The 26,912-nt window shown below is 47.5% G+C and overlaps 1 protein-coding gene across 1 annotated transcript; it reads right to left on the reverse strand.

The window, feature by feature from the left end:
• Nucleotides 1-22,324: 22,324 nt before the first annotated feature.
• Nucleotides 22,325-26,027, reverse strand: LOC141059018 (uncharacterized). Its single transcript, XM_073555226.1, has 4 exons — nt 25,968-26,027; nt 25,483-25,648; nt 24,020-24,131; nt 22,325-23,868 (listed from the first exon to the last, which is right to left on the reverse strand). The coding sequence occupies exons 1-4, from the start codon at nt 26,025-26,027 to the stop codon at nt 23,400-23,402; spliced, it is 807 nt and encodes a 268-aa protein (XP_073411327.1). The 3' UTR covers nt 22,325-23,399.
• Between the last annotated feature and the right edge of the window lie 885 nt (nt 26,028-26,912).

The raw sequence follows: 26,912 nt of genomic DNA on the forward strand, positions 1-26,912 counted from the left end.
CAAACAGCGTTCATGAAGGCAAAGTGTTTGTTTTACGTGGGCAGTATGGTTGCAAAGCTGAACCTTAAAGGAATGTCCAGAAGGGCACCACCAGGAGTGGAGCCTACGGTTAAATTCGACTCCACCTGGGAAACCTCAACCATGCCAGCTACAGAACAGATGCACACATTGCAAGCTTAATTCCGTTAACGAACGAGACTCCGTCATGCCCCGCGGTCCGAGTCCGGCTTACTAGAGGGACACGTGAGGCTCTGGCACATGAGATTGGCCAATAACTGGTGTGTCATGCCCTTACATGTCCGTGGCTGCATGTGCGCTACACTGAAAAGGCCAGCGTTTGTCGCTTACAGGTGCAGATAACCCGCTGAACAACGTTAGTGATGGGGATCACTGATTACAATTATTACCCGCGAACAATGATTTCCCAGTAAGTGCAGGTCAACCGCAGTTCCGGAATTAGGCCTAACCGTCATTCCTGAAAAAATGAAAAATTAACGTGTGCAAACCACAGGTGCTGTAGCTTGCTTAACAGCTCGCCAGCCGTTCTCACGCCCAGTATGGATTACACGTGATTGCACAAAGGTTAGAAAGGGTACCGTATCCCCGGATAACATGTATGGATAGCGTACACATTCAAAATATATGTCTCAGGAGGCAGGCTCAGATGGTGTTAGGCCCAGTATGGATTGCACGTGATTGCACAAAGGTTAGAAAGGGTACCGTATCCCCAGATAACATGTATGGATAGCGTACACATTCAAAATATATGTCTCAGGAGGCAGGCTCAGACGGTGTTAGGCCCAGTATGGATTGCACGTGATTGCACAAAGGTTAGAAAGGGTACCGTATCCCCAGATAACATGTATGGATAGCGTACACATTCAAAATATATGTCTCAGGAGGCAGGCTCAGACGGTGTTAGGCCCAGTATAGATTGCACGTGATTGCACAAAGGTTAGAAAGGGTACCGTATCCCCAGATAACATGTATGGATAGCATACACATTCAAAATATATGTCTCAGGAGGCAGGCTCAGACGGTGTTAGGCCCAGTATGGATTGCACGTGATTGCACAAAGGCTAGAAAGGGTACCGTATCCCCAGATAACATGTATGGATAGCGTACACATTCAAAATATATGTCTCAGGAGGCAGGCTCAGACGGTGTTAGGCCCAGTATGGATTGCACGTGATTGCACAAAGGTTAGAGAGGGTACCGTATCCCCAGATAACATGTATGGATAGCGTACACATTCAAAATATATGTCTCAGGAGGCAGGCTCAGACGGTGTTAGGCCCAGTATGGATTGCACGTGATTGCACAAAGGTTAGAAAGGGTACCGTATCCCCAGATAACATGTATGGATAGCGTACACATTCAAAATATATGTCTCAGGAGGCAGGCTCAGACGGTGTTAGGCCCAGTATGGATTGCACGTGATTGCACAAAGGTTAGAAAGGGTACCGTATCCCCAGATAACATGTATGAATAGCGTACACATTCAAAATATATGTCTCAGGAGGCAGGCTCAGACGGTGTTAGGCCCAGTATGGATTGCACGTGATTGCACAAAGGTTAGAAAGGGTACCGTATCCCCAGATAACATGTATGGATAGCGTACACATTCAAAATATATGTCTCAGGAGGCAGGCTCAGACGGTGTTAGGCCCAGTATGGATTGCACGTGATTGCACAAAGGTTAGAAAGGGTACCGTATCCCCAGATAACATGTATGGATAGCGTACACATTCAAAATATATGTCTCAGGAGGCAGGCTCAGACGGTGTTAGGCCCAGTATAGATTGCACGTGATTGCACAAAGGTTAGAAAGGGTACCGTATCCCCAGATAACATGTATGGATAGCATACACATTCAAAATATATGTCTCAGGAGGCAGGCTCAGACGGTGTTAGGCCCAGTATGGATTGCACGTGATTGCACAAAGGTTAGAAAGGGTACCGTATCCCCAGATAACATGTATGGATAGCGTACACATTCAAAATATATGTCTCAGGAGGCAGGCTCAGACGGTGTTAGGCCCAGTATGGATTGCACGTGATTGCACAAAGGTTAGAAAGGGTACCGTATCCCCAGATAACATGTATGGATAGCGTACACATTCAAAATATATGTCTCAGGAGGCAGGCTCAGACGGTGTTAGGCCCAGTATGGATTGCACGTGATTGCACAAAGGTTAGAAAGGGTACCGTATCCCTGGATAACATGTATGGATAGCGTACACATTCAAAATATATGTCTCAGGAGGCAGGCTCAGACGGTGTTAGGCCCAGTATGGATTGCACGTGATTGCACAAAGGTTAGAAAGGGTACCGTATCCCCAGATAACATGTATGGATAGCGTACACATTCAAAATATATGTCTCAGGAGGCAGGCTCAGACGGTGTTAGGCCCAGTATGGATTGCACGTGATTGCACAAAGGTTAGAAAGGGTACCGTATCCCCAGATAACATGTATGGATAGCGTACACATTCAAAATATATGTCTCAGGAGGCAGGCTCAGACGGTGTTAGGCCCAGTATGGATTGCACATGATTGCACAAAGGTTAGAAAGGGTACCGTATCCCCAGATAACATGTATGGATAGCGTACACATTCAAAATATATGTCTCAGGAGGCAGGCTCAGACGGTGTTAGGCCCAGTATAGATTGCACGTGATTGCACAAAGGTTAGAAAGGGTACCGTATCCCCAGATAACATGTATGGATAGCATACACATTCAAAATATATGTCTCAGGAGGCAGGCTCAGACGGTGTTAGGCCCAGTATGGATTGCACGTGATTGCACAAAGGTTAGAAAGGGTACCGTATCCCCAGATAACATGTATGGATAGCGTACACATTCAAAATATATGTCTCAGGAGGCAGGCTCAGACGGTGTTAGGCCCAGTATGGATTGCACGTGATTGCACAAAGGTTAGAAAGGGTACCGTATCCCCAGATAACATGTATGGATAGCGTACACATTCAAAATATATGTCTCAGGAGGCAGGCTCAGACGGTGTTAGGCCCAGTATGGATTGCACGTGATTGCACAAAGGTTAGAAAGGGTACCGTATCCCTGGATAACATGTATGGATAGCGTACACATTCAAAATATATGTCTCAGGAGGCAGGCTCAGACGGTGTTAGGCCCAGTATGGATTGCACGTGATTGCACAAAGGTTAGAAAGGGTACCGTATCCCCAGATAACATGTATGGATAGCGTACACATTCAAAATATATGTCTCAGGAGGCAGGCTCAGACGGTGTTAGGCCCAGTATGGATTGCACGTGATTGCACAAAGGTTAGAAAGGGTACCGTATCCCCAGATAACATGTATGGATAGCGTACACATTCAAAATATATGTCTCAGGAGGCAGGCTCAGACGGTGTTAGGCCCAGTATGGATTGCACATGATTGCACAAAGGTTAGAAAGGGTACCGTATCCCCAGATAACATGTATGGATAGCGTACACATTCAAAATATATGTCTCAGGAGGCAGGCTCAGACGGTGTTAGGCCCAGTATGGATTGCACGTGATTGCACAAAGGTTAGAAAGGGTACCGTTTCCCCGGATAACATGTATGGATAGCGTACACATTCAAAATATATGTCTATACATCAGGAGGCAGGCTCAGACGGTGTCAGGCACAGTATGGATTTGACGTCCCAGATTACACAGCGGAGGAGCAGGGAGAGGTAAAGATTGCAAATGCTGGGGCCCTGCCCAAGCAAGGGGGGCCCACTCGTGGGTATCGGTACTGGCACTGGGCCCCTCATAGTACAGCGGTGTGTCTGACAGCGGGTGTGCACCACCACCGTCAGAGACACTTGATTGCACTATGAGGGACCCTGTGCCAGTGCCCGCGCCCAAGAGTCGGCCTACCCACCTGTCCAGGGCAACGGCACTCGCACGGTGTCGTGCGCTAGGTGGTGACCCCGGCCATGGGGGGGGGCAGCACAGTTAGGGAGTTTTAGAAAGTGGCATATGTTGATCATTCAGCTGATGCAAAAGGCGAAATAGGTGAAGTACCAGGAAGAGGTGGACCAAAGCAAGCCATTTTTCTGTCACCCTATGTGTCATCAGGGGAAGGTGGGACAAAATCCTTGGAAACCCATGCGTGGTTCATTTTAATGAAGGTTAGATCATCCACATTTTGGGTTGACAGACGGGTCCTTTTTTCTGTCAGGATTGATCCAGCTGCACTGAAGACTCTTTCCGATAGCACACTTGCAGCTGGGCAAGCGAGCTCCTGTAAGGCATATTGGGCCAATTCAGGCCAGGTGTCCAGTTTAGCGGCCCAATAGTCAAAGGGGAATGACCTGTGTGGGAGAACATCGATATGGGAGGAAAAGTAGTTTGTAACCATAGTTGACAACTGCTGTCTCCTGTCACTTTCCATCGATGCAGTATTACCAGTTGTGTGAGCGGTATTTGAAAAATCAGTCCACAACATTGTCATGAAACCCCTGTCTCCAACGCCACTTCTGCTGTGTGCACCACGAACACCTCTGCCAAGCTGCCCCCGGCCCGTACGGCTCGTGTGAGAACCATCACCGCTGCTGTGTGCTGGGAATGCCTCAAGCAACCGATTTACCAGAGTTGCTTGTTTATTAGCCAATATTAGGTCAAGGTTCTCCTGTGGCATGATGTTTTGTAATTTGCCTTTATAGCGTGGATCCAGGATGCTGGCCAACCAGTAGTCGTCATCGTTCATCATTTTGGCAATGCGGGGGTCCCTTTTTAGGATCCGCAAGGCATAATCTGACATGTGGGCCAATGTTCCCGGTGTCAATGATGCACTGCGAGTGCTGGGTGGAGGAGCACTTTCTGGCAAATCCACATCCCTCCAGTCACGTACAAACCCTGTACCAGACCTTGCCACGCCAACATTTTCACTTGCCCCACGAGATGCATCCTCCTCCCCTAAGTAATCATCCCCATCATCATCCTCCTCCTCCTCTTCTTCCTCCACCTCGTCCAGGAGAGGTCCCTGAGCAGACAATGGCTGAATGTCATCAAGGATTCCCTCCTCCTCTTCCTCCTCATCAACATTGGCTGCAGACGCCTGCTCCTTAAGGTGCGTCAAAGTTTGCATGAGCAGATGCATAAGTGGGATGCTCATGCTTAGGATGGCGTCGTCTGCGCTTACCAGCCGTGTGCATTCCTCAAAACACTGAAGGACTTTACAAAGGTCTTTCAGCTTCGACCACTGCACACCTGTCAACTCCATGTCTGCTCTCAAAGTGCCTGGCCGTGTATCCTCCCACAAATGCATTATGGCCTGCCTCTGCTCGCACAGCCGCTCCACCATGTGCAGGGTGGAGTTCCACCTTGTTGCAATGTCGATAATGAGGCGGTGGTTGGGAAGGTGGAGCAATCGCTGCAGCTTCTGCATACGAACGGAGTGTACAGGCGACCGGCGGATGTGCGCGCACAGTCTTTGCACCTTCTGGAGCAGGGCTGTTAACTCCGGATAATTTTTGAGGAAGCACTGCACCACCAGGTTCAAGGTGTGAGCCAAGCAAGGTATGTGGCTGAGTTTTGAAAGGGCTATGGCTGCCACAAAATTACGGCCGTTATCACTAACTACCTTGCCTGCCTCAAGATGTACACTGCCCAGCCATGACTCAGTTTGTCGCTTCAAGTACTCGGCCAGCACCTCGGCGGTGTGTCTGTCACCCAAACACATCATCTGCAACACAGCCTGCTGACGCTTTCCACTAGCTGCTTGATAGGGGGACACATCGTGTGCAACAGTGGCAGCTGCAGATGGAGTGCTCGTACGACTGCGCTCTGTGGACGAGCTTTCGCTTCTGGAGGAGGAGGAGGAGGAGGGTCGAATGCCTACAGCCAACTGTTTCCTATACCGTGGGCTAGGCAGCACTGTCCCACCACCGCTGTCCCCTGTGGACCCTGCATCCACCACATTAACCCAGTGCGCAGTGATGGACACGTAACGGCCCTGGCCATGCCGACTGGACCATGCATCAGTTGTGAGGTGCACCTTTCCGCTCACTGACTGCTTGAGTGCATGGACAATGCGGTCTTTCACATGATGGTGGAGGGCTGGGATGGCTTTGCGAGAGAAGAAGTGGTGACTGGGTAGGTCATAGCATGGTACTGCATAGGCCATGAGTTCGCGGAAAGCTGTGCTTTCCACCAACCGAAAGGGCATCATCTCAAACGAGATTAGTTTGGCAATGTGGGCGTTCAAACCCAGTGTACGTGGATGAGAGACTGAGTACTTTCTTGACCTACTCATAGCGTCTGGGAGGGTGAGCTGGACTTGAGAGCTGCATATGGTGGAAGTAGCGGTGGACAGGGCGGACTGAGAGAGGGTTGATGATGGTGATGGAGTTGGTGTTCTTTCTGATGGCCTAGAATCAGTCTTTCGTTGATATAACAGTGGGATTCCCTGACTGCTGTGGTCTTGCAACGACACCTCAACATTTGCTGCTGTGCTAACCGGTGGGCTTACAGTGGGGGAAACAATGTAGCGTTGCTGACTACCTTCGTTGTGATCAGTTGCACATGTGGAACTTGAGGTTTGGTGTTGTGTCCACGCTTGTAAGTGCATGCTGGTTAAATGTCTAAGCATGCAACTGGTATTCAAATTTTTCAGATTTTTCCCTCGGCTAAAGGTCTTTGCGCACTTCTTACAGATAACCTTGGCCTGATCATGAGGATTTTGGTCAAAAAAGTGCCACACTGCACTCTTCCTACTTTGGCAGACATTTTGCGGCCTAGCACGCTGTGATCTTTTGACCCTCTGGACAAGCTGTCCAGCAACTCTTTTGATGTTTGGAACCTGTCTTTGGAGTGCTCCGGGCCTGCCAGATAACAGCTGTTGCGATGTCGATGTCTGCTGTGGATGCTCCTCATCTGAGCTATTGGAAGCAGCACCCTCTTCCCCCAATGGATGCCAATCTGGGTCAACAACTGGGTCATCCATCACCTCCTCTTCTATGTCATGTGCACCTTCCTCTGTGTCACCGTGTATGGTGGTATAGTGTGCGGGAAGGGGCACCTGAGTCTCATCAGGGTCAGAATCTGGCTCTGTACACTGCGAGGACAATGTAGTGCTCTGAGTGAATGTACCAGCAGAATCATCCATCAGCGGCTGTGCATCAGTGCACTCCATGTCAGATTCATCTTGGCCTGGGTAATTCACCATTTCACTTGATAATCCAGGCATGGTATGTGAAAACAGCTCCATGGAGTAATCAGTAGTATGGCCTGCGTCATCCTTCAATCTTGGTTGGGGTGAAGGACACAAGGAAAGGTGTGGTTCATGAACATGAGCCTCCAATGACGACTCAGTGCTTTTACTTTTTACAACTGAAGAAGAGGAGGCGATAGAGCTGGAGGCTGAGTCAGCAATGTAAGACAAAACTTTTTCCTGATGCTCTGGCTTTAAAAGCGGTTTGCCAACTCCTAGAAAACTAAGCGTTCGAGGCCTTATGTAGCCAGACGATGACGCAGGGTCAGCACCTCCTGCATTCGGTCCTATTTTGCTCTTGCCACTACCATCAGATCCACCACCAACACCATCATTACCAGCTGCCAACCCCCGCCCAATTCCACGGCCTCTTCCACCAGCCTTCCTCATTTTTGGTAGAAATGTAGACAAAATCCAACAAACTATATAGTAATGTAAAACAAGGTACAAGGTGTCTATAGGACAGGGGAGATTTTGAATTTCTGCAGACACTTGTGGACACTGGACACTTTTGGATTGTGTGAGGCCCACTGATATCTGAGCGCTATGTGACAGGCTCGATGGCACAGCTGTGACCAAAGTGACTAGAGGATAAAGGAGATTTTGAATCTCTGCACACACTTTTGGACACTGGACACTTTTGGATTGTGTGAGGCCCACTGATATCTGAGCGCTATGTGACAGGCTCGATGGCACAGCTGTGACCAAAGTGACTAGAGGATAAGGGAGATTTTGAATCTCTGCACACACTTTTGGACACTGGATGGACACTTTTGGATTGTGTGAGGCCCACTGATATCTGAGCGCTATGTGACAGGCTCGATGACACAGCTGTGACCAAAGTGACTAGAGGATAAGGGAGATTTTGAATCTCTGCACACACTTTTGGACACTGGATGGACACTTTTGGATTGTGTGAGGCCCACTGATATCTGAGCGCTATGTGACAGGCTCGATGGCACAGCTGTGACAAAAGTGACTAGAGGATAAGGGAGATTGGATTGCTTTTAAAAAAGCAGTTTGCGGAGCAGTGGGTAAACAGCAATGCAGGAATGTCAGGAAGCCTTAGAAGGCAGCCCAACAACCAACACCACTGATACACCACTATATAGCCTCCCCTTGCACTGCACACACAGTGACTGGTGTGTTGTGCAGGCCAAATTGCTAGCAGCAGAAGCAGTTTTTTTTTCTTCTCAGCAGGACAAAAAAAAAATTGGGATTGCTTTTAAAAAAGCAGTTTGCGGAGCAGTGGGTAAACAGCAATGCAGGAATGTCAGGAAGCCTTAGAAGGCAGCCCAACAACCAACACCACTGATACACCACTATATAGCCTCCCCTTGCACTGCACACACAGTGACTGGTGTGTTGTGCAGGCCAAATTGCTAGCAGCAGAAGCAGTTTTTTTGTCTTCTTCCCTGCCTAACGCTCTCCCTACAGAATCAGCAGCAACCTCTCCCTATACTAAGATCGGCAGAAGTAAGATGGCGGTCGACGTGCACGCCCTTTTATACCCCCTGTGACGCCCACCAAAGCAAGCCAATCACTTGCATGCCCTTCTGAAAGATGGTGGTGACCCGTGCCTATGTCATCAGGTTGCCCACAGTGTCCGTGGATCCTGATTGGCTGAAAAAGAGCGCAAAACAAATTTTTGAAACGCGACTTTGGCGCGTAAGTCGCCGACCTCGTGGCCGACCTCATCCTAGGGTCGGGTTTCGTTTCATGAAACCCGACTTTGCCAAAAGTCGGCGACTTTTGAATTTTTTCGACCCGTTTCGCTCAACTCTACTCATGACGAGGCCCATCTATTTCTCCATACAGAATCATTGGTCCCATATAATGTTTGAAACAGTTTATGATGAGCTCCACATAATGCTACAGTATATGTTGGTCCCCATGGATGAAGCTCCACTGTCTTATGGGCCCAAATAATGCTCCAAACATAATGGGCCCCATTTCTAATGCTCTAGTGTATAATGGGCCCTGTAAATGCTGCTCCAGTGTCTGATGTCCACCTTTGGAATGTTCCAGTGTATGGTGGGCCCCATCTATCATTCTCCAGAGTATAGTGCTCCCCAAAAATTGCTGTCCCAACATTGAAAACAATCAAATAAGTCTCCTCGCTAGGGAATCCCTGTACTAGTCTGGACTCCTCGTCATCCCCATCTTCCATCTCACTGCACAGTATTTAAACCTTGCAAGTGCTGTGATCCTGAGCAAGCAGGGGGGGCCCACTCGTTGGCGACGGTACTGGCACAGGGCCCCTGATAGTACGGTGGTGTGTCTGATGGCGGGTGGGCCGAACCTGCACTTTCATCTGCAGCTTCCTCTTTGTCACCGTGTAAGATGGAACTGTATATGGGAAGGGTAACCTGAGTTTCATCAGGGTCAGATTCAGGCCGTGTAGCGTGCGAGGGGAATGTAGTGGTCTGGGTCAATGTACCAGCAGATTCATCGAGCAGTGGCTGGGCATCAGTGCACTTGTGTCGCCCCCAGGAGTACGGTCGCCATCCTCCTAGGGAGTGTGATGTCATGCTTGGGAGCAACGAAGGATCTCTCTAGCAGGTTAACTGATTGGGCGGCGTTATTCCCACGAGTCATGACCCTCCAAACAGCGTTCATGAAGGCAAAGTGTTTGTTTTACGTGGGCAGTATGGTTGCAAATCTGAACCTTAAAGGAATGTCCAGAAGGGCACCACCAGGAGTGGAGCCTACGGTTAAATTCGACTCCACCTGGGAAACCTCAACCATGCCAGCTACAGAACAGATGCACACATTGCAAGCTTAATTCCGTTAACGAACGAGACTCCGTTATGCCCCGCGGTCCGAGTCCGGCTTACTAGAGGGACACGTGAGGCTCTGGCACATGAGATTGGCCAATAACTGGTGTGTCATGCCCTTACATGTCCGTGGCTGCATGTGAGCTACACTGAAAAGGCCAGCGTTTGTCGCTTACAGGTGCAGATAACCCGCTGAACAACGTTAGTGATGGGGATCACTGATTACAATTATTACCCGCGAACGATGATTTCCCAGTAAGTGCAGGTCAACCGCAGTTCCGGAATTAGGCCTAACCGTCATTCCTGAAAAAATGAAAAACTTACGTGTGCAAACCACAGGTGCTGTAGCTTGCTTAACAGCTCGCCAGCCGTTCTCACGCCCAGTATGGATTACACGTGATTGCACAAAGGTGTGAAAGGGTACCGTATCCCCGGATAACATGTATGGATAGCGTACACATTCAAAATATATGTCTATACATCAGGAGGCAGGCTCAGACAGTGTTAGGCCCAGTATGGATTGCACGTGATTGCACAAAGGTGAGAAAGGGTACCGTATCCCAGGATAACATGTATGGATAGCGTACACATTCAAAATATATGTCTATACATCAGGAGGCAGGCTCAGACGGTATTAGGCCCAGTATGGCTTGCACGTGATTGCACAAAGGTGAGAAAGGGTACCGTATCCCCGGATAACATGTATGGATAGCGTACACATTCAAAATATATGTCTATACATCAGGAGGCAGGCTCAGAGAGTGTTAGGCCCAGTATGGATTGCACGTGATTGCACAAAGGTGAGAAAGGGTACCGTATCCCAGGATAACATGTATGGATAGCGTACACATTCAAAATATATGTCTATACATCAGGAGGCAGGCTCAGACGGTATTAGGCCCAGTATGGCTTGCACGTGATTGCACAAAGGTGAGAAAGGGTACCGTATCCCCGGATAACATGTATGGATAGCGTACACATTCAAAATATATGTCTATACATCAGGAGGCAGGCTCAGACGGTGTCAGGCACAGTATGGATTTGACGGCCCAGACTACACAGCGGAGGAGCAGGGAGAGGTAAAGATTGCAAATGCTGGGGCCCTGCCCAAGCAAGGGGGGCCCACTCGTGGGCGTCGGTACTGGCACTGGGCCCCTCATAGTACGGCGGTGTGTCTGACGGCGGGTGTGCACCACCACCGTCAGAGACACTTGATTGCACTATGAGGGACCCTGTGCCAGTGCCCGCGCCCAAGAGTCGGCCTACCCACCTGTCCAGGGCAACGGCACTCGCACGGTGTCGTGCGCTAGGTGGTGACCCCGGCCATGGGGGGGGAGGCAGCACAGTTAGGGAGTTTTAGAAGGTGGCATATGTTGATGTTGGACATTCAGCTGATGCAAAAGGCAAAATAGGTCAAGTCCCAGGAAGAGGTGGACCAAAGCAAGCCATTTTTCTGTCACCCTATGTGTCATCAGGGGAAGGTGGGACAAAATCCTTGGAAACCCATGCATGGTTCATTTTAATGAAGGTTAGATCATCCACATTTTAGGTTGACAGACGGGTCCTTTTTTCTGTCAGGATTGATCCAGCTGCACTGAAGACTCTTTCCGATAGCACACTTGCAGCTGGTCAAGCGAGCTCCTGTAAGGCATATTGTGCCAATTCAGGCCAGGTGTCCAGTTTAGTGGCCCAATAGTCAAAGGGGAATGACCTGTGTGGGAGAACATCGATATGGGAGGAAAAGTAGTTTGTAACCATAGTTGTCAACTGCTGTCTCCTGTCACTTTCCATCGATGCAGTATTACCAGTTGTGTGAGCGGTACTTGAAAAATCAGTCCACAACATTGTCATGAAACCCCTGTCTCCAACGCCACTTCTGCTGTGTGCACCATGAAACCTCTGCCAAGCTGCCCCCGGCCCGTACGGCTCGTGTGAGAACCATCACCGCTGCTGTGTGCTGGGAATGCCTCAAGCAACCGATTTACCAGAGTTGCTTGTTTATTAGCCAATATTAGGTCAAGGTTCTCCTATGGCATGATGTTTTGTAATTTGCCTTTATAGCGTGGATCCAGGATACTGGCCAACCAGTAGTCGTCATCGTTCATCATTTTGGCAATGCGGGGGTCCCTTTTTAGGATCTGCAAGGCATAATCTGACATGTGGGCCAATGTTCCCGGTGTCAATGATGCACTGCGAGTGCTGGTTGGAGGAGCACTTTCTGGCAAATCCACATCCCTCCAGTCACACACAAACCCTGTACCAGACCTTGCCACGCCAACATTTTCACTTGCCCCACGAGATGCATCCTCCTCCCCTAAGTAATCATCCCCATCATCATCCTCCTCCTCCTCTTCTTCCTCCACCTCGTCCAGGAGAGGTCCCTGAGCAGACAATGGCTGAATGTCATCAAGGATTCCCTCCTCCTCTTCCTCCTCATCAACATTGGCTGCAGACGCCTGCTCCTTAAGGTGCGTCAAAGTTTGCATGAGCAGATGCATAAGTGGGATGCTCATGCTTAGGATGGCGTCGTCTGCGCTTACCAGCCGTGTGCATTCCTCAAAACACTGAAGGACATTACAGAGGTCTTTCAGCTTCGACCACTGCACACCTGTCAACTCCATGTCTGCTCTCAAAGTGCCTGGCCGTGTATCCTCCCACAAATGCATTATGGCCTGCCTCTGCTCGCACAGCCGCTCCACCATGTGCAGGGTGGAGTTCCACCTTGTTGCAATGTCGATAATGAGGCAGTGGTTGGGAAGGTGGAGCAATCGCTGCAGCTTCTGCATACGAACGGAGTGTACAGGCGACCGGCGGATGTGCGCGCACAGCCTTCGCACCTTCTGGAGCAGGGCTGTTAACTCTGGATAATTTTTGAGGAAGCACTGCACCACCAGGTTCAAGGTGTGAGCCAAGCAAGGTATGTGGCTGAGTTTTGAAAGGGCTATGGCTGCCACAAAATTACGGCCGTTATCACTAACTACCTTGCCTGCCTCAAGATGTACACTGCCCAGCCATGACTCAGTTTGTCGCTTCAAGTACTCGGCCAGCACCTCGGCGGTGTGTCTGTCGCCCAAACACATCATCTGCAACACAGCCTGCTGACGCTTTCCACTAGCTGCTCGATAGGGGGACACATCGTGTGCAACAGTGGCAGCTGCAGATGGGAGTGCTCGTACGACTGCGCTCTGTGGACGAGCTTTCGCTTCTGGAGGAGGAGGGTCGAACGCCTACAGCCAACTGTTTCCTATACCGTGGGCTAGGCAGCACTGTCCCACCACCGCTGTCCCCTGTGGACCCTGCATCCACCACATTAACCCAGTGCGCAGTGATGGACACGTAACGGCCCTGGCCATGCCGACAGGACCATGTATCAGTTGTGAGGTGCACCTTTCCACTCACTGACTGCTTGAGTGCATGGACAATGCGGTCTTTTACATGATGGTGGAGGGCTGGGATGGCTTTGCGAGAGAAGAAGTGGCGACTGGGTAGGTCATAGCGTGGTACTGCATAGGCCATGAGTTCGCGGAAAGCTGCGCTTTCCACCAACCGATAGGGCATCATCTCAAACGAGATTAGTTTGGCAATGTGGGCGTTCAAACCCAGTGTACGCGGATGAGAGACTGAGTACTTTCTTAACCTACTCATAGTGTCTGGGAGGGTGAGCTGGACTTGAGAGCTGCATATGGTGGAAGTAGCGGTGGACAGGGCGGACTGAGAGAGGGTTGATGATGGTGATGGAGTTGGTGTTCTTTCTGATGGCCTAGATTCAGTATTTCGTTGATATAACAGTGGGATTCCCTGACTGCTGTGGCCTTGCTGCTGTGCTAACCGGTGGGCTTACAGTGGGGGAAACAATGTAGCGTTGCTGACTACCTTCTTTGTGATCAGTTGCACATGTGGCACTTGAGGTTTGGTGTTGTGTCCACGCTTGCAAGTGCATGCTGGTTAAATGTCTAAGCATGCAACTTGATACAGGAAAGATGTATATCTTTGTACCGTGTTAGCCAGTGGATAGAAAAATAAGACTTCAGATTTTGTATTAGTCTAGCCTGATGAAGAGACCTGAGTAGTATCGAAAGCTTGCAATGTATTACCATCTTTTCAGTTAGCCATTAAAAGGTATCAACTACTGAGGACTCTCAATCCTGAATATTTTTCTAAGCATGCAACTGGTATTCAAATTTTTCAGATTTTTCCCTCGGCTAAAGGTCTTTGCGCACTTCTTACAGATAACCTTGGCCTGATCATGAGGATTTTGTTCAAAAAAGTGCCACACTGCACTCTTCCTACTTTGGCAGACATTTTGCGGCCTAGCACGCTGTGATCTTTTGACCCTCTGGACAAGCTGTCCAGCAACTCTTTTGATTTTTGGAACCTGTCTTTGGAGTGCTCCGGGCCTGCCAGATAACAGCTGTTGCGATGTCGATGTCTGCTGTGGATGCTCCTCATCTGAGCTATTGGAAGCAGCACCCTCTTCCCCCAATGGATGCCAATCTGGGTCAACAACTGGGTCATCCATCACCTCCTCTTCAATGTCATGTGCACCTTCCTCTGTGTCACCGTGTATGGTGGTATAGTGTGCGGGAAGGGGCACCTGAGTCTCATCAGGGTCAGAATCTGGCTCTGTATACTGCGAGGACAATGTAATGCTCTAAGTAAATGTACCAGCAGAATCATCTATCAGCGGCTGTGCATCAGTGCACTCCATGTCAGATTCATCTTGGCCTGGGTAATTCACCATTTCACTTGATAATCCAGGCATGGTATGTGAAAACAGCTCCATGGAGTAATCAGTAGTATGGCCTGCGTCATCCTTCAATCTTGGTTGGGGTGAAGGACACAAGGAAAGGTGTGGTTCATGATCATGAGCATCCAATGACGACTCAGTGCTTTTATTTTTTACAACTTCAGAAGAGGAGGCGATAGAGCTGGAGGCTGAGTCAGCAATGTAAGACAAAACTTTTTCCTGAAGCTCTGGCTTTAAAAGCGGTTTGCCAACTCCTAGAAAACTAACCCTTCGAGGCCTTGTGGAGCCAGACGATGACGCAGGCTCAACACCTCCTGCATTCGGTCCTATTTTGCTTTTGCCACTACCATCAGATCCACCACCAACACCATCATTACCAGCTGCCAACCCCCGCCCAATTCCACGGCCTCTTCCACCAGCCTTCCTCATTTTTGGCAGAAATGTAGACAAAATCCAACAAACTATATAGTAATGTAAAACAAGGTACAAGGTGTCTATAGGACAGGGGAGATTTTGAATTTCTGCAGACACTTGTGGACACTGGACACTTTTGGATTGTGTGAGGCCCACTGAATATCAGAGCGCTATGTCACAGGCTCGATGGCACAGGTGTGAAAAAAGTGACTACAGGATAAGGGAGATTTTGAATTTCTGCACACACTAGTGGACACTGGACACTTTTGGATTGTGTGAAGCCCACTGAATATCAGAGCGCTATGTCACAGGCTCGATGGCACAGGTGTGAAAAAAATGACTACAGGATAAGGGAGATTTTGAATTTCTGCACACACCAGTGGACACTGGACACTTTTGGATTGTGTGAGGCCCACTGAATATCAGAGCGCTATGTCACAGGCTCGATGGCACAGGTGTGAAAAAAGTGACTACAGGATAAGGGAGATTTTGAATTTCTGCACACACTAGTGGACACTGGACACTTTTGGATTGTGTGAGGCCCACTGAATATCAGAGCTCTATGTCACAGGCTCGATGGCACAGGTGTGAAAAAAGTGACTACAGGATAAGGGAGATTTTGAATTTCTGCACACACTAGTGGACACTGGACACTTTTGGATTGTGTGAGGCCCACTGAACATCAGAGCGCTATGTCACAGGCTCGATGGCACAGGTGTGAAAAAAGTGACTACAGGATAAGGGAGATTTTGAATTTCTGCACACACTAGTGGACACTGGACACTTTTGGATTGTGTGAGGCCCACTGAATATCAGAGCGCTATGTCACAGGCTCGATGGCACAGGTGTGAAAAAAGTGACCACAGGATAAGGGAGATTTTGAATTTCTGCACACACTAGTGGACACTGGACACTTTGGGATTGTGTGAGGCCCACTGAATATCAGAGCGCTATGTCACAGGCAGAAATTGACTAGTGTATCACAAACTACAAGGTGTATGTAGAATTGGGCAGAATAGGAATCTCCCTAGAGTGTAGGTCTGTAAGAACGGAACAAGTCCTCCACTTATCCTTCCACAGTGACACACAGATAGCTTTACTGTGGCTGTGATAACAGCCGTTACACGGTACTGTGTGAGCGTACACCGCTGTATGGTGTGAAAAAATGCACGCTCAGTACCTCAGCAGGACAAAAAAAAAAATTGGGATTGCTTTTAAAAAAGCAGTTTTCAGAGCAGTGGGTAAACAGCAATGCAGCTGTCAGGAAGCCTTAGAAGGCAGCCTAACAACCAACACCGCTGATCCACCACAATATAGCCTCCCCTTGCACTGCACACACAGTGACTGGTGTGTTGTACAGGCAAAATCGCTAGCAGCAGAAGCAGTTTTTTTTTCTTCTTCCCTGCCTAACGCTCTCCCTACAGAATCAGCAACCTCTCCCTATGCTAAGATCGGCAGAAGTAAGATGGCGGTCGGCGTGCACGCCCTTTTATAACCCCTGTGACGCCCACCAAAGCAAGCCAATCACTTGCATGCCCTTCTGAAAGATGGTGGTGACCCCTGCCTATGTCATCACGTTGCCCACAGTGTCCGTGGATCCTGATTGGCTGAAAAAGAGTGCAAAACAAACTTTTGAAACGCGACTTTGGCGCGTAAGTCGCCGACCTCGTGGCCGACCTCATCCTAGGGTCGGGTTTCGTTTCATGAAACCCGACTTTGCCAAAAGTCGGCGACTTTTGAAATTTTTCGACCCGTTTCGCTCAACTCTAGTCACCATCAAACGCTCCGCCGGTGAAATAGAAAACCGCATGTAGGCGTCCCTTCTCTGGATTTGTGCTCCAACATGCTCCACCAATATCTCAAACAGGTTGTGTCTCATCCTCACATAATTGAAGAACTTGTCCGGATTATCCCTCAATTCCAGACACAGTGTAGAAAACACGCCAAGGGTAAATCTCTGTGCATTTATCGGCTGAATCCACTGCCGTCGTCTCTTCCTTCTCCAACGGTCGTCTCTTCCTTCTCCAACGCAGGAGTCGCAGTCTTCTTTTCTCCCTCTGGAGAGCAATAATTGCCAAACGATTGCAGTGCAAATCAAATTCCACACAGAAGCTGTTAATATTCGCTATTACTCCTTCCATCGCTGCCACTAGCTCAAAAACCTTTCAAAGATATTGCTTTACAACACCATAGATATAGTTTCCCCTAGTTTCCAGAAGCCAATCACATTTGGGAGCATTTTCCAAGAGCCAATCATATTTGGGAGCATCCCATTTTGGAGGTGTGGAAAAACGGATTCGTTAGAAAACGGAACCAACGGATGGAAAAAACGGATGCCAGCGGATGGAACGGATCCGGTTTTTGACGGATCCGTACAAAAATCCGTATAGCGGATCCGTTAAAAAACGGATCCGTACCATCTGCTGGCATCCGTTTTTACACATTTTTAGCGGATCCGCCATTTTCACTTTTTAGCGGATTTTGACTGATCTGGAAAAACTGATGTGTGAAACAGGCCTAAGCAGTCAGAGGCACGATCCTTAGTCAGTGCCGTGCCTGCCATTTCCTGCAGCATAGCCCACCCACCAAAATTCTCTCCAGTCTGATCAATACACTTCTGGAAGATATCTCCTCCAGCCAAAAGGCAACAACAGCGGATAGAGCAGCAACCTGACATGATTCTCTCCATTCTTTGGTCTTGGTCTTTGGCAAAGTACAGGTCAAAGTACCATTATGTGCATGCGTGGGGAAAGCGCAAAAAGCACCCCTGCATGCACAGTACAGTACTTTGCTCTGCCCTCAGCAGAGCAGAGAGAATTGCACCTGCGCAGGAGTGCGTTGGGGAACACTGTGTGGATGACATAGGATGCATCATCCACATGAAGCAGAGAAGGATGATGGAGATCGTAAGAGTGAAGGCGACGGACCAAGACCAGAGACATTGGACAGGTCTGCCCCATAGGTGAGTATCATAAAAACTCCTTTTTTTTGTTTGTTTTGCAGGTCGGCTTGGAGACTTATATATACAGCATTCCACAATGCTATAACACAGAGCAAAGGGAAGGTTCACATTAGCGTTTGAGTCCACAACGTATCATCCGCATGCACAAACGCATGTTTATGCAGCATCTTTCATCCGCATTATCTTACGCATGACGGCAAAAAATGCTGCGTATGCATGCGTTTGTACATGCATTTGTGTTGTTTCTTCACATGCATTCGATATTTCCAATGCTTTTCCAGTAGAGTTTCCTTGACATCAGACACCCAATGGGTGTGTCTCATGGGATTTCTGTATATAGACACACTGCACTGATGAAATCCTCGTCTTTTGCTGCTGTATCCAGCTTCAGGATGGATCTTAGCGTGGAGAGCTTCCTTCTTCATCTTGATTTGTCATTGAAATTGGTTCTTGCCTTTGCTTTTTCTTGTGAAGAAAAAAGAAGAGAAAGACGGAGAAGGCGTCGTTGTTGCTATTGGCAACACCCCATCTTAGAAGTCCGAGAGAGCGTGGAACCTACCACTCCTTGTACAATGAGCTGCATGAAAACCCGGAGAAGTTTTTTGAGTACGCGAGAATGTCAGAACAGAGCTTCAATGACTTGCTGCTACGTGTCCGAGGATCCATCTCTAGGCAGGACACACAGCTACGTCTTTCCTGCTGAGGAACATCTGTCAGTGACCCTCAGGTATGTAATTTTGAAAAACAAACACATGTCATTATTATTATTGTTATAAAAGCCATGTACTTAATCTTTTTCCATTTTCTGTTTGGCAGATTCCTGGCTACCGGAGAGACCTTATCATCTCTACATTTTCAATTCCGGATTGGAGTGTCCACGCTTTCTGGGATTTTTGGAGACACCTGCCATACTTTATGTGGCGATCAGCATGAAGAATTCCTCCCCCAACCCACAACTGAACTCCGGCTGTAAAATACTTCAACATTCAAGGACATTTGCAATTTTCCTAACTGTTTGGGGGCTGTGGACGGCAAACACATTCGGATTAGGAAACCTGCTGGAAGTGGATCCAAGTATTTCAATTACAAAAAATATTTTTCTATTGTTCTCATGGCAATTAGAGATGCTGACTGTCGATTTGTCGCTGTAGACATTGGCTCATTTGGACGAGGAAATGACACACAGACTTTCAAAACGCTGCCATGGGTTTGTATGGGAATAATTTCAATTTTCCACAGCCACGATCGCTTCCGAACACTGAAGGACCGCCAATGTCATTTGTTGTAGTTGGGGATGAGGCTTTCAAATGTGTGCCAACCTCATAAAACCGTACTCAAGTCGGGACTTGAATCACACCAAAAGGATTTGCAACTACCGACTGACAAGGGCACGAAGAACTGTGATCCATATACTCCTTTTCTCCTCCCTAACGGAATTTTGTGAGGGTTATGGCACGGAAACACACCCGAGAACTCCCCTGATGAGATTTATTAACGAAACGCGTTGGGAGAAAGGAGAAAAGGAGTATATGGATCAGGCATCACTACCAAATTCTGGGTGAGATCCTTCCTTTTGCATCTATGCTGCAATACATTTAAGCGAAATTAAGGGTTAAAAAGGTGGTAATGTGGTGAAACATGGGAATGAATGGTAGCCATGAACCAGAAAACAAGAGATTGTAAGAAACCTTACCCGTTTTTTTGCCTTTCATGCCGTTAATTTTGGGCGCTTTGAATTGATTGGACCAAACTGGTTGATTGGTATATACAGTATGAGTTCTATAAACCATAGACTTTTGAAAGCATTAAGGCTAGTTTCACACTAACGTTTTTTTGCGCTGCGTTTGGAGCGCACATCAAACGCATACAAAAAACGCTTACAAACGCTTGTAAATGCAGCGTTTTTTTGGGACATAATCGTGCGCGGTAAGCCAAAAAAATGCAGCGATTATATGCGTTTGTAAACGTTTTGCATGCGTTTGCGTGATTAGTGCGCATAATGTCACAAATACAGGATTTTACAAATCATTGACCAATTATGACTCATACTCCACCAATTGGACAGCAGTGTGCGTGTGTTATTGGAATTCCTTATCTAGACCCAGTTTACAGCTATTCTTCCCAGTTGCTAGCAGTTTTTGATGAAGACATGGATCTGCGCTGGAAAAGCTTTCACTTCAACTTGGATCTGGACATTAGGATGGCTCAAGCTTACGCAGTTGCTTGCCATGAACAAAAAGAGAGAGAGACAGCGAAGACGGCAGCGGCGGCATTTGTGGATTCATCCTATTGTTGAACTCCGGGAGAACCGTGGAGCGTACCACACCCTCTACAGCGAGCTACAGGCAAACCGGATACATTTACGGATTACACACGGATGTCCCAACAAAGCTTCATGTATTTACTTGGTCGTGTACAAGATGATACCGGTAGACAGGACACACAGCTCCGTCGTGCGATTCCTCCCGAGGAACGGCTCCTGGTCACATTACGGTACGTAACCACTGACTGCATGATAGTATTGGTTCTTTGATGTAGTAGTATATTATGGCAGAATTCTTGATCCGCCATGTAATAAAAGTATGCTGCATTGGTTTGAGGCATTTTTTTAAAGAAAAGGATGCATATTTATTTATTGGTGTGTCCTTTTTTTTTTTTTAATGTGTTAAAAATCCCTATACACAAATATAAATTCTTGTTGTTTCTTTGTGTCCCAGATTCCTGGCTACTGGAGAGACCTTCTCTTCTCTGCACTTCCAGTTCCGTCTTGGAATATCCACCTTGTCTGGAATAGTTGCAGACACCTGCCGGGCTTTGTGGAACGTTCTCTGTCCAGAATTTATGCCCCTGCCCACCGTGGAAAAGTGGCTTGAAAATGCAGAAAGATTCTGGACAGTCTGCAATTTCCCTAATTGTTTGGGTGCGGTGGATGGGAAACACATCAGGATTATAAAACCCAAGAGAACTGGATCAGAGTACTACAACTATAAAAAGTACTTCTCTACAGTACTAATGGCCATTTTGGATGCAGACTGTAAGTTTGTTGCAGTGGACATTGGTGCATTTGGGCGTGGAAATGACTCCCAGGCTTTTAAGAACTCAGACATGGGACGGAGGTTGTATGGCAACCAGTTCAATTTCCGCATGCCACGGCCTCTTCCCAACACCGAAGGTCCGCCACAGCCCTTTGTAATGGTTGGAGATGAGGCATTCCAGATGTGCCAACACCTGCTCAAACCATACTCCAGCCGGGACTTGGACCACACTAAAAGAATTTTTAATTACAGGTTGACCTGGGCCAGAAGAACTGTAGAGTGTGCCTTTGGTATACTAGTATCCAGATGGCGAATTCTCTCCACAGCCATTAATCTTAAACTAGAAACTGTGGATGAGGTGGTGAAGGCCTGTGTTGTTCTACACAATTTTGTGATGGATAGAGAGCACCCTAGTTTTGAACTAGATGATTCCTCTCCTAACCCCTTGCCAGAATCTAATCAGCACCCTCTATGGTCATCTGTTGAAGTAGGGCAAATGAGGGACCAATTTGCGACCTACTTCACCTCTGATGTTGGACGGGTGGCCTGGCAAGAGCAAATGGTGTAACCTAATTTTTGTGTGTAGTGTATGTTAATAAAACACCTGTGTATTTTCAACATCATCTCACTTTGTAAACACACATTAAATAGAGTATGAGGTTGTTTATAACTTGGTTCCCCAACTCCAGTCCTCAAGGCCCACCAACAGATCATGTTTTCAGGATTTCCTTTGTATTGCACAGGTGATGCAATTATCACGTGAGCAATACTAAGGAAATCCTGAAAACATGATCTGTTGGTGGGCCTTGAGGACTGGAGTTGGGGAACCCTGATTTACAAGGTCTATCTATAATAACCTTGGATTGTATTCCAAACAGTAAAATGATGTTACAAAACACCATAGTAGATTAACTGATAAGGTAACAATAGATAGTCCTTGCAATCAACACCATCATCTATTACGTTACCTGAGCAAAGACACTGAGGCCATGTAAAAAATGAACGTATATTGAGTTTTTCTTGTTTGCAGATACATATCTCCAAAATTGACACACGAAACGTGTCATTTCTGGAGCTATGTGTACACAAAAAAGAAAAGTGTACGGCGCAGTGTGTGTACGGCGCAGTGTGTGTAGGCGGCGAAAGACACATTAACCAAACATTATTTGAACACAAAATATTCAATGTTTATTTATTTTTTTTAATAAAATTATTTTCACTTTGAAGGACGTTTGGGAGAAGTGTTGGATACTTTGGGGGTGTGGAGAGAGGATGAACGGCTGGAAACTGAGGAAGGGGTTCTAGGTGAAGGTGCTACTAAATTACTGGGGGAAAGGAGGTCAGGCATGATAAAGGTGGAAGGTTGTGAAACATTGGAAGGAGAGGGGGGATTGAGTAAAAAAGTCTTTTGTTTTTTCTTCTTTGGGGCAGGGGTCAGCTGCCTGGACCGACTACCACCGTGTGACCGCCTTCCATGGCTTGACCGCCTAGAGCTGCTGGTCCGTGGACGATGTAAATAAAAAACAGAATGAGGGTCTCCCCTTGGGTGCTCGGTGGTGACGCTGGCGGTGCTCCTTGTAGGTGAAATGGAGGTGACGGTGCTCATGGAAGGTGAATTACGCCCGGTGCATCTGGTGGGAGAAGTGTGGGCGGTGCTCCGATCTGGTGAAGTAGTGGCGGTGCTACTCTGATGTTGAGTTTTGGAGGTGCCATGAGGAGGCGAAGTTTTGGTGGTGATCCTCTGCAGAGTAATGGTGGCGGTGCTCCTATGAGGAGATGTGGTGGTGGTGGTGGTCCTCTGAAGAGTGGTGGTTGGGGTGCTCCTTGTATGGTGCGGAGTTGTGGTGGTGCTCTCATGCATTGGAGAAGTGGCGGTGCTCCGATCCGGAGATGTTCTTTCTGTGCGAACAGGTGAAGAGGTGGTGGCCCAACGAGATTTAGCACTGGAGGTGTGCCAAGATGTGGTAACGGTGGCAGTACTGGTGCTCCAGACAGGAGCAGCGCATGACATGGTGGTGGCGGCGGGGGTGGAGTGTCCAGCAGCGCTCGACATTGGTGTGGTGTAGTGGTGCCCAGCTTGGCTAGGAATGCAGGTGGCTGTGCAGTGATATGCAGCAGAAGTCGGTACTGTGGTGAAGCGAGTCAGTGGTGGCACAGGTGGGAATGACAACACTGACTGCTGCACGTACTGATTCTGCTGCATAACCTGCAAGTAAGCAGTGTTGCAGGCGTGTCAGACAGTCAGCTGTTGCTCAGGACTAAGGTGATCCGCCATGCCCCGTTCAATTTTACTAAAGAAATGGTGTGCTGGTCTATTGAGGTCGGCCTCCAGCCAATCAAGGCGCTGTGCGGAAGAGTGGAAGAGGTGTTCCATGTAGTTAAAACCACGATCCATTAGAGAAAATCCACTTTCCACTCTTTCGGACAGCGTCTTGAGACTGGCATGAAAGGCCTCGCTCAAGTACATGAACTCGGGCAAGACAGGCCTGTCCGAGGCCCTCTGCCGCTGGCGGGTAGTGCCCTCATAACCAGTGGCAGAGACCTGGGACAGGGGAACACCTAATTGACCAGCTTCCTGGCCACCATCTGTCTGTGTTGCTGACCTGCAACTTGCTTCCTGGCTGTCGGATGGCTGGGACGGGTCCAAGGTCAATCGATGAAGAACCGCTCCTGGGACAGGTTGCAGGGTGCTGCTCCAGGTGCTGTGAAAACAAAAGGTAATCATTAGTATCCAGCATTAACAAGACGGATCGGCTGTGGAATATAAAATAGGGTTAATAAGCTAAAAAAATAAAAATAAAATATGCTCTGGTGGCAAGTACTGGTCGTAAGAATTCCAAGGCGCGATGATACCGATACTTGGTTCTTGTCCTTGCAGAAGAGCCACTGCGAACCTGTCCCTCAGCACGAACATCAGTGTTGAAACGGTCCTTCAATGAACGCCAACGTGTGCAGACTTTGTTCACTGTTGAAACAATGGAAAAGAAAAACAAAATTAGGTTGGACAACACAATGATGGTATCTGTATTACCACACACACATGAGTTGTCATCAATGCTGAATCACCAATCATTAAAATAAAAATGCATTCACTATTGAACCTGAGGACACGTGTGTTTACTGCAAGCAGATCTCTTGCAGTAAACACACATGTATCATCAAGATCAAGAGTGAACCATAAAAAAGACACAGCATTCAATACACAATGCGTACACTATTGAACCTGAGGAAACATGTGTGTTTTACTGCAAGAAGATCTCTTGCAGTAAACCCACATGTATCATCAGGATCAAGAGTGAAGCACAAAAAAAGAGACAGCATTCAATACACAATGCGTACACTATTGAACCTGCGGAAACATGTGTGTTTACTGCAAGCAGATCTCTTGCAGTAAACCCACATGTATCATCAGGATGAAGAGTGAACCATAAAAAGACACAGCATGCAATACACAATGCGTACACTATTGAACCTGAGTAAGCATGTGTGTTTACTGCAAGCAGATCTCTTGCAGTAAACCCACATGTATCATCAGGATCAAGAGTGAACCATAAAAAAGACACCGCATTCAATACACAATGTGTACACTATTGAACCTGAGGAAGCATGTGTGTTTACTGCAAGCAGATCTCTTGCAGTAAACCCACATGGATCATCAGGATCAAGAGTGAACCATAAAAAAGAGACAGCATTCAATACACAATGTGTACACTATTGAACCTGAGGACACGTGTGTTTACTGCAAGCAGATCTCTTGCAGTAAACGCACATGTATCATCAGGATCAAGAGTGAACCATAAAAAAGAGACAGCATTCAATACACAATGCGTACACTATTGAACCTGAGGACACGTGTGTTTACTGCAAGTAGATCTCTTGCAGTAAACACACATGTATCATCAGGATCAAGAGTGAACTATAAAAAAGACACAGCATTCAATACACAATGCGTACACTATTGAACCTGAGGACACATGTGTGTTTACTGCAAGCAGATCTCTTGCAGTAAACACACATGTATCATCAGGATCAAGAGTGAACCATAAAAAAGAGACAGCATTCAATACACAATGCGTACACTATTGAACCTGAAGACACATGTGTGTTTACTGCAAGTAGATCTCTTGCAGTAAACACACATGTATCATCAGGATCAAGAGTGAACCATAAAAAAGACACAGCATTCAATACACAATGCATACACTATTGAACCTGAGGACACGTGTGTTTACTGCAAGCAGATCTCTTGCAGTAAACACACATGTATCATCAGGATCAAGAGTCAATGCAGCATCACACAACAGAGAAATACTTACTGAACGCCTTTTTGACAGTTGCAGAGGCGCTGTCCCAGCCTATCAATGCTGCAGCCACTTCAGTCCATAGCTGCCGGGTCACCACAATGTCCTTGTACTGCTGGTCACAGCTGTCCCACAACGGCACACGCTCCTGGACAAGGCTGATGAGTTGCTCATTGTCTAGCTAGACGTCCTCATCCCGTTGTGGAACCTAGAAAAGAAATACATTTAGAATCTTTGCATTTATGGAGAGTGGTGATGGAGAAGAAAAAAAAAGGGGGAGAAAAGCAGGACAGAAAAACCAGAATCCAAAATTTTTTTAAAAAAATAAAAAATTAGGAAAAAACTTTCCTATCGTGCGTCTCCTTCCCGCCGTGCTTTGTGTACACTGCTCCGGCTGCTCACACTCACTTGGCTGGTCCGATGCTGAGGTCTGTAAAAGAAAAGAAATAATGAAACATTTGGACAGGCAGGTATACTTCACAAGACAGCAAACTACTCACCTCACGCTCTGCGTCTGCCAGTTCTTCTGCTGCTGGTGAGTATTCGGATCCAGAAGACATTCTCGCAAAAGAAAAAAATAAAACATTACTGCACATTATATATTTGAAAGCACAGGCTCACAGAAAAATTATACTCACATTAAGCTGCTGTGTTCCAAAAGATGATCTCTGGCTGGGTGGGTGTCTTTTCTTCTTGCAGTATGTCTGGAGAGTGATGAGGTGGCACTACAAAGCCCTTCTTTTATCTCCCTTGCTCCCAAACAACGCTTCTTGTTGAGGGGCTGGATTTAGACAGTGTCTAGACATTGTTTACTCTGAAATCGCACGCGCTCGCTAAGCGCTGACATACGCACTATACAGCGCACGTCAGCGCGCAAATAGACTGTAATACTACTTTTTTGCGCATTGCGTGTGCTGACGCGCGCATGCCCATTTTTAACGACGTTGGGCGGACCAAAAATGCAACATGTAGCGTCCGGCGTGTCTGATCGCAGACATGGAAAAATGCGCAGCGCACTGAAACGCTGAGGCCTGCGTGCAATCGTTAGACACTGCGCACGCCATTTTAAATATAGGGGACAAATGCGCGTGCGACCGATAGCGCACAATGCGCTGCGTGATAAAACGCAAATGTGAAACCAGCCTAAGTAAGGAAAAGAGTTGTTTCTGAGTCAGTGATGATGAGAATGCTTTTATAAGCACCAATTGCGTTAGGAATAGCCCCTTAGGGGCAAGTTTGAAAAATTGATACCTGAGTGAATTCTTCTAAAAGAAGCTTGGTGTCTTATTATATCGCACACAGGAATGTGGATGCGATCTCTTCTTTGTGTCTGTCTGTCTTTGTTGCACGTGCACTTTTAATAGCAATCTCAGTGTTTTAGCATCTTATGAGGGGCATGCGCTGCCCCAGAAATCCTACTCCAGTCAGGCACTTCAGTAGTATTT

Source organism: Dendrobates tinctorius, unplaced genomic scaffold (assembly GCF_039654945.1).
Source record: "Dendrobates tinctorius isolate UK_male_01 unplaced genomic scaffold, ASM3965494v1 ptg000223l, whole genome shotgun sequence".
NCBI classification, from domain to species: domain Eukaryota; kingdom Metazoa; phylum Chordata; class Amphibia; order Anura; family Dendrobatidae; genus Dendrobates; species Dendrobates tinctorius.

Excerpts from the sequence above, each read along its gene's own strand:
- LOC141059018 (XM_073555226.1), bottom strand. The coding sequence starts at position 26,027 with ATGTCTTCTGGATCCGAATACTCACCAGCAGCAGAAGAACTGGCAGAC. Across the intron at positions 25,649-25,967 it reads TGGCAGACGCAGAGCGTGAG|CTAGACAATGAGCAACTCAT; the intron begins GTGAGTAGTTTG and ends GAGGACGTCTAG. Across the intron at positions 23,869-24,019 it reads AGGACAAGAACCAAGTATCG|CACCTGGAGCAGCACCCTGC; the intron begins GTATCATCGCGC and ends TTGTTTTCACAG.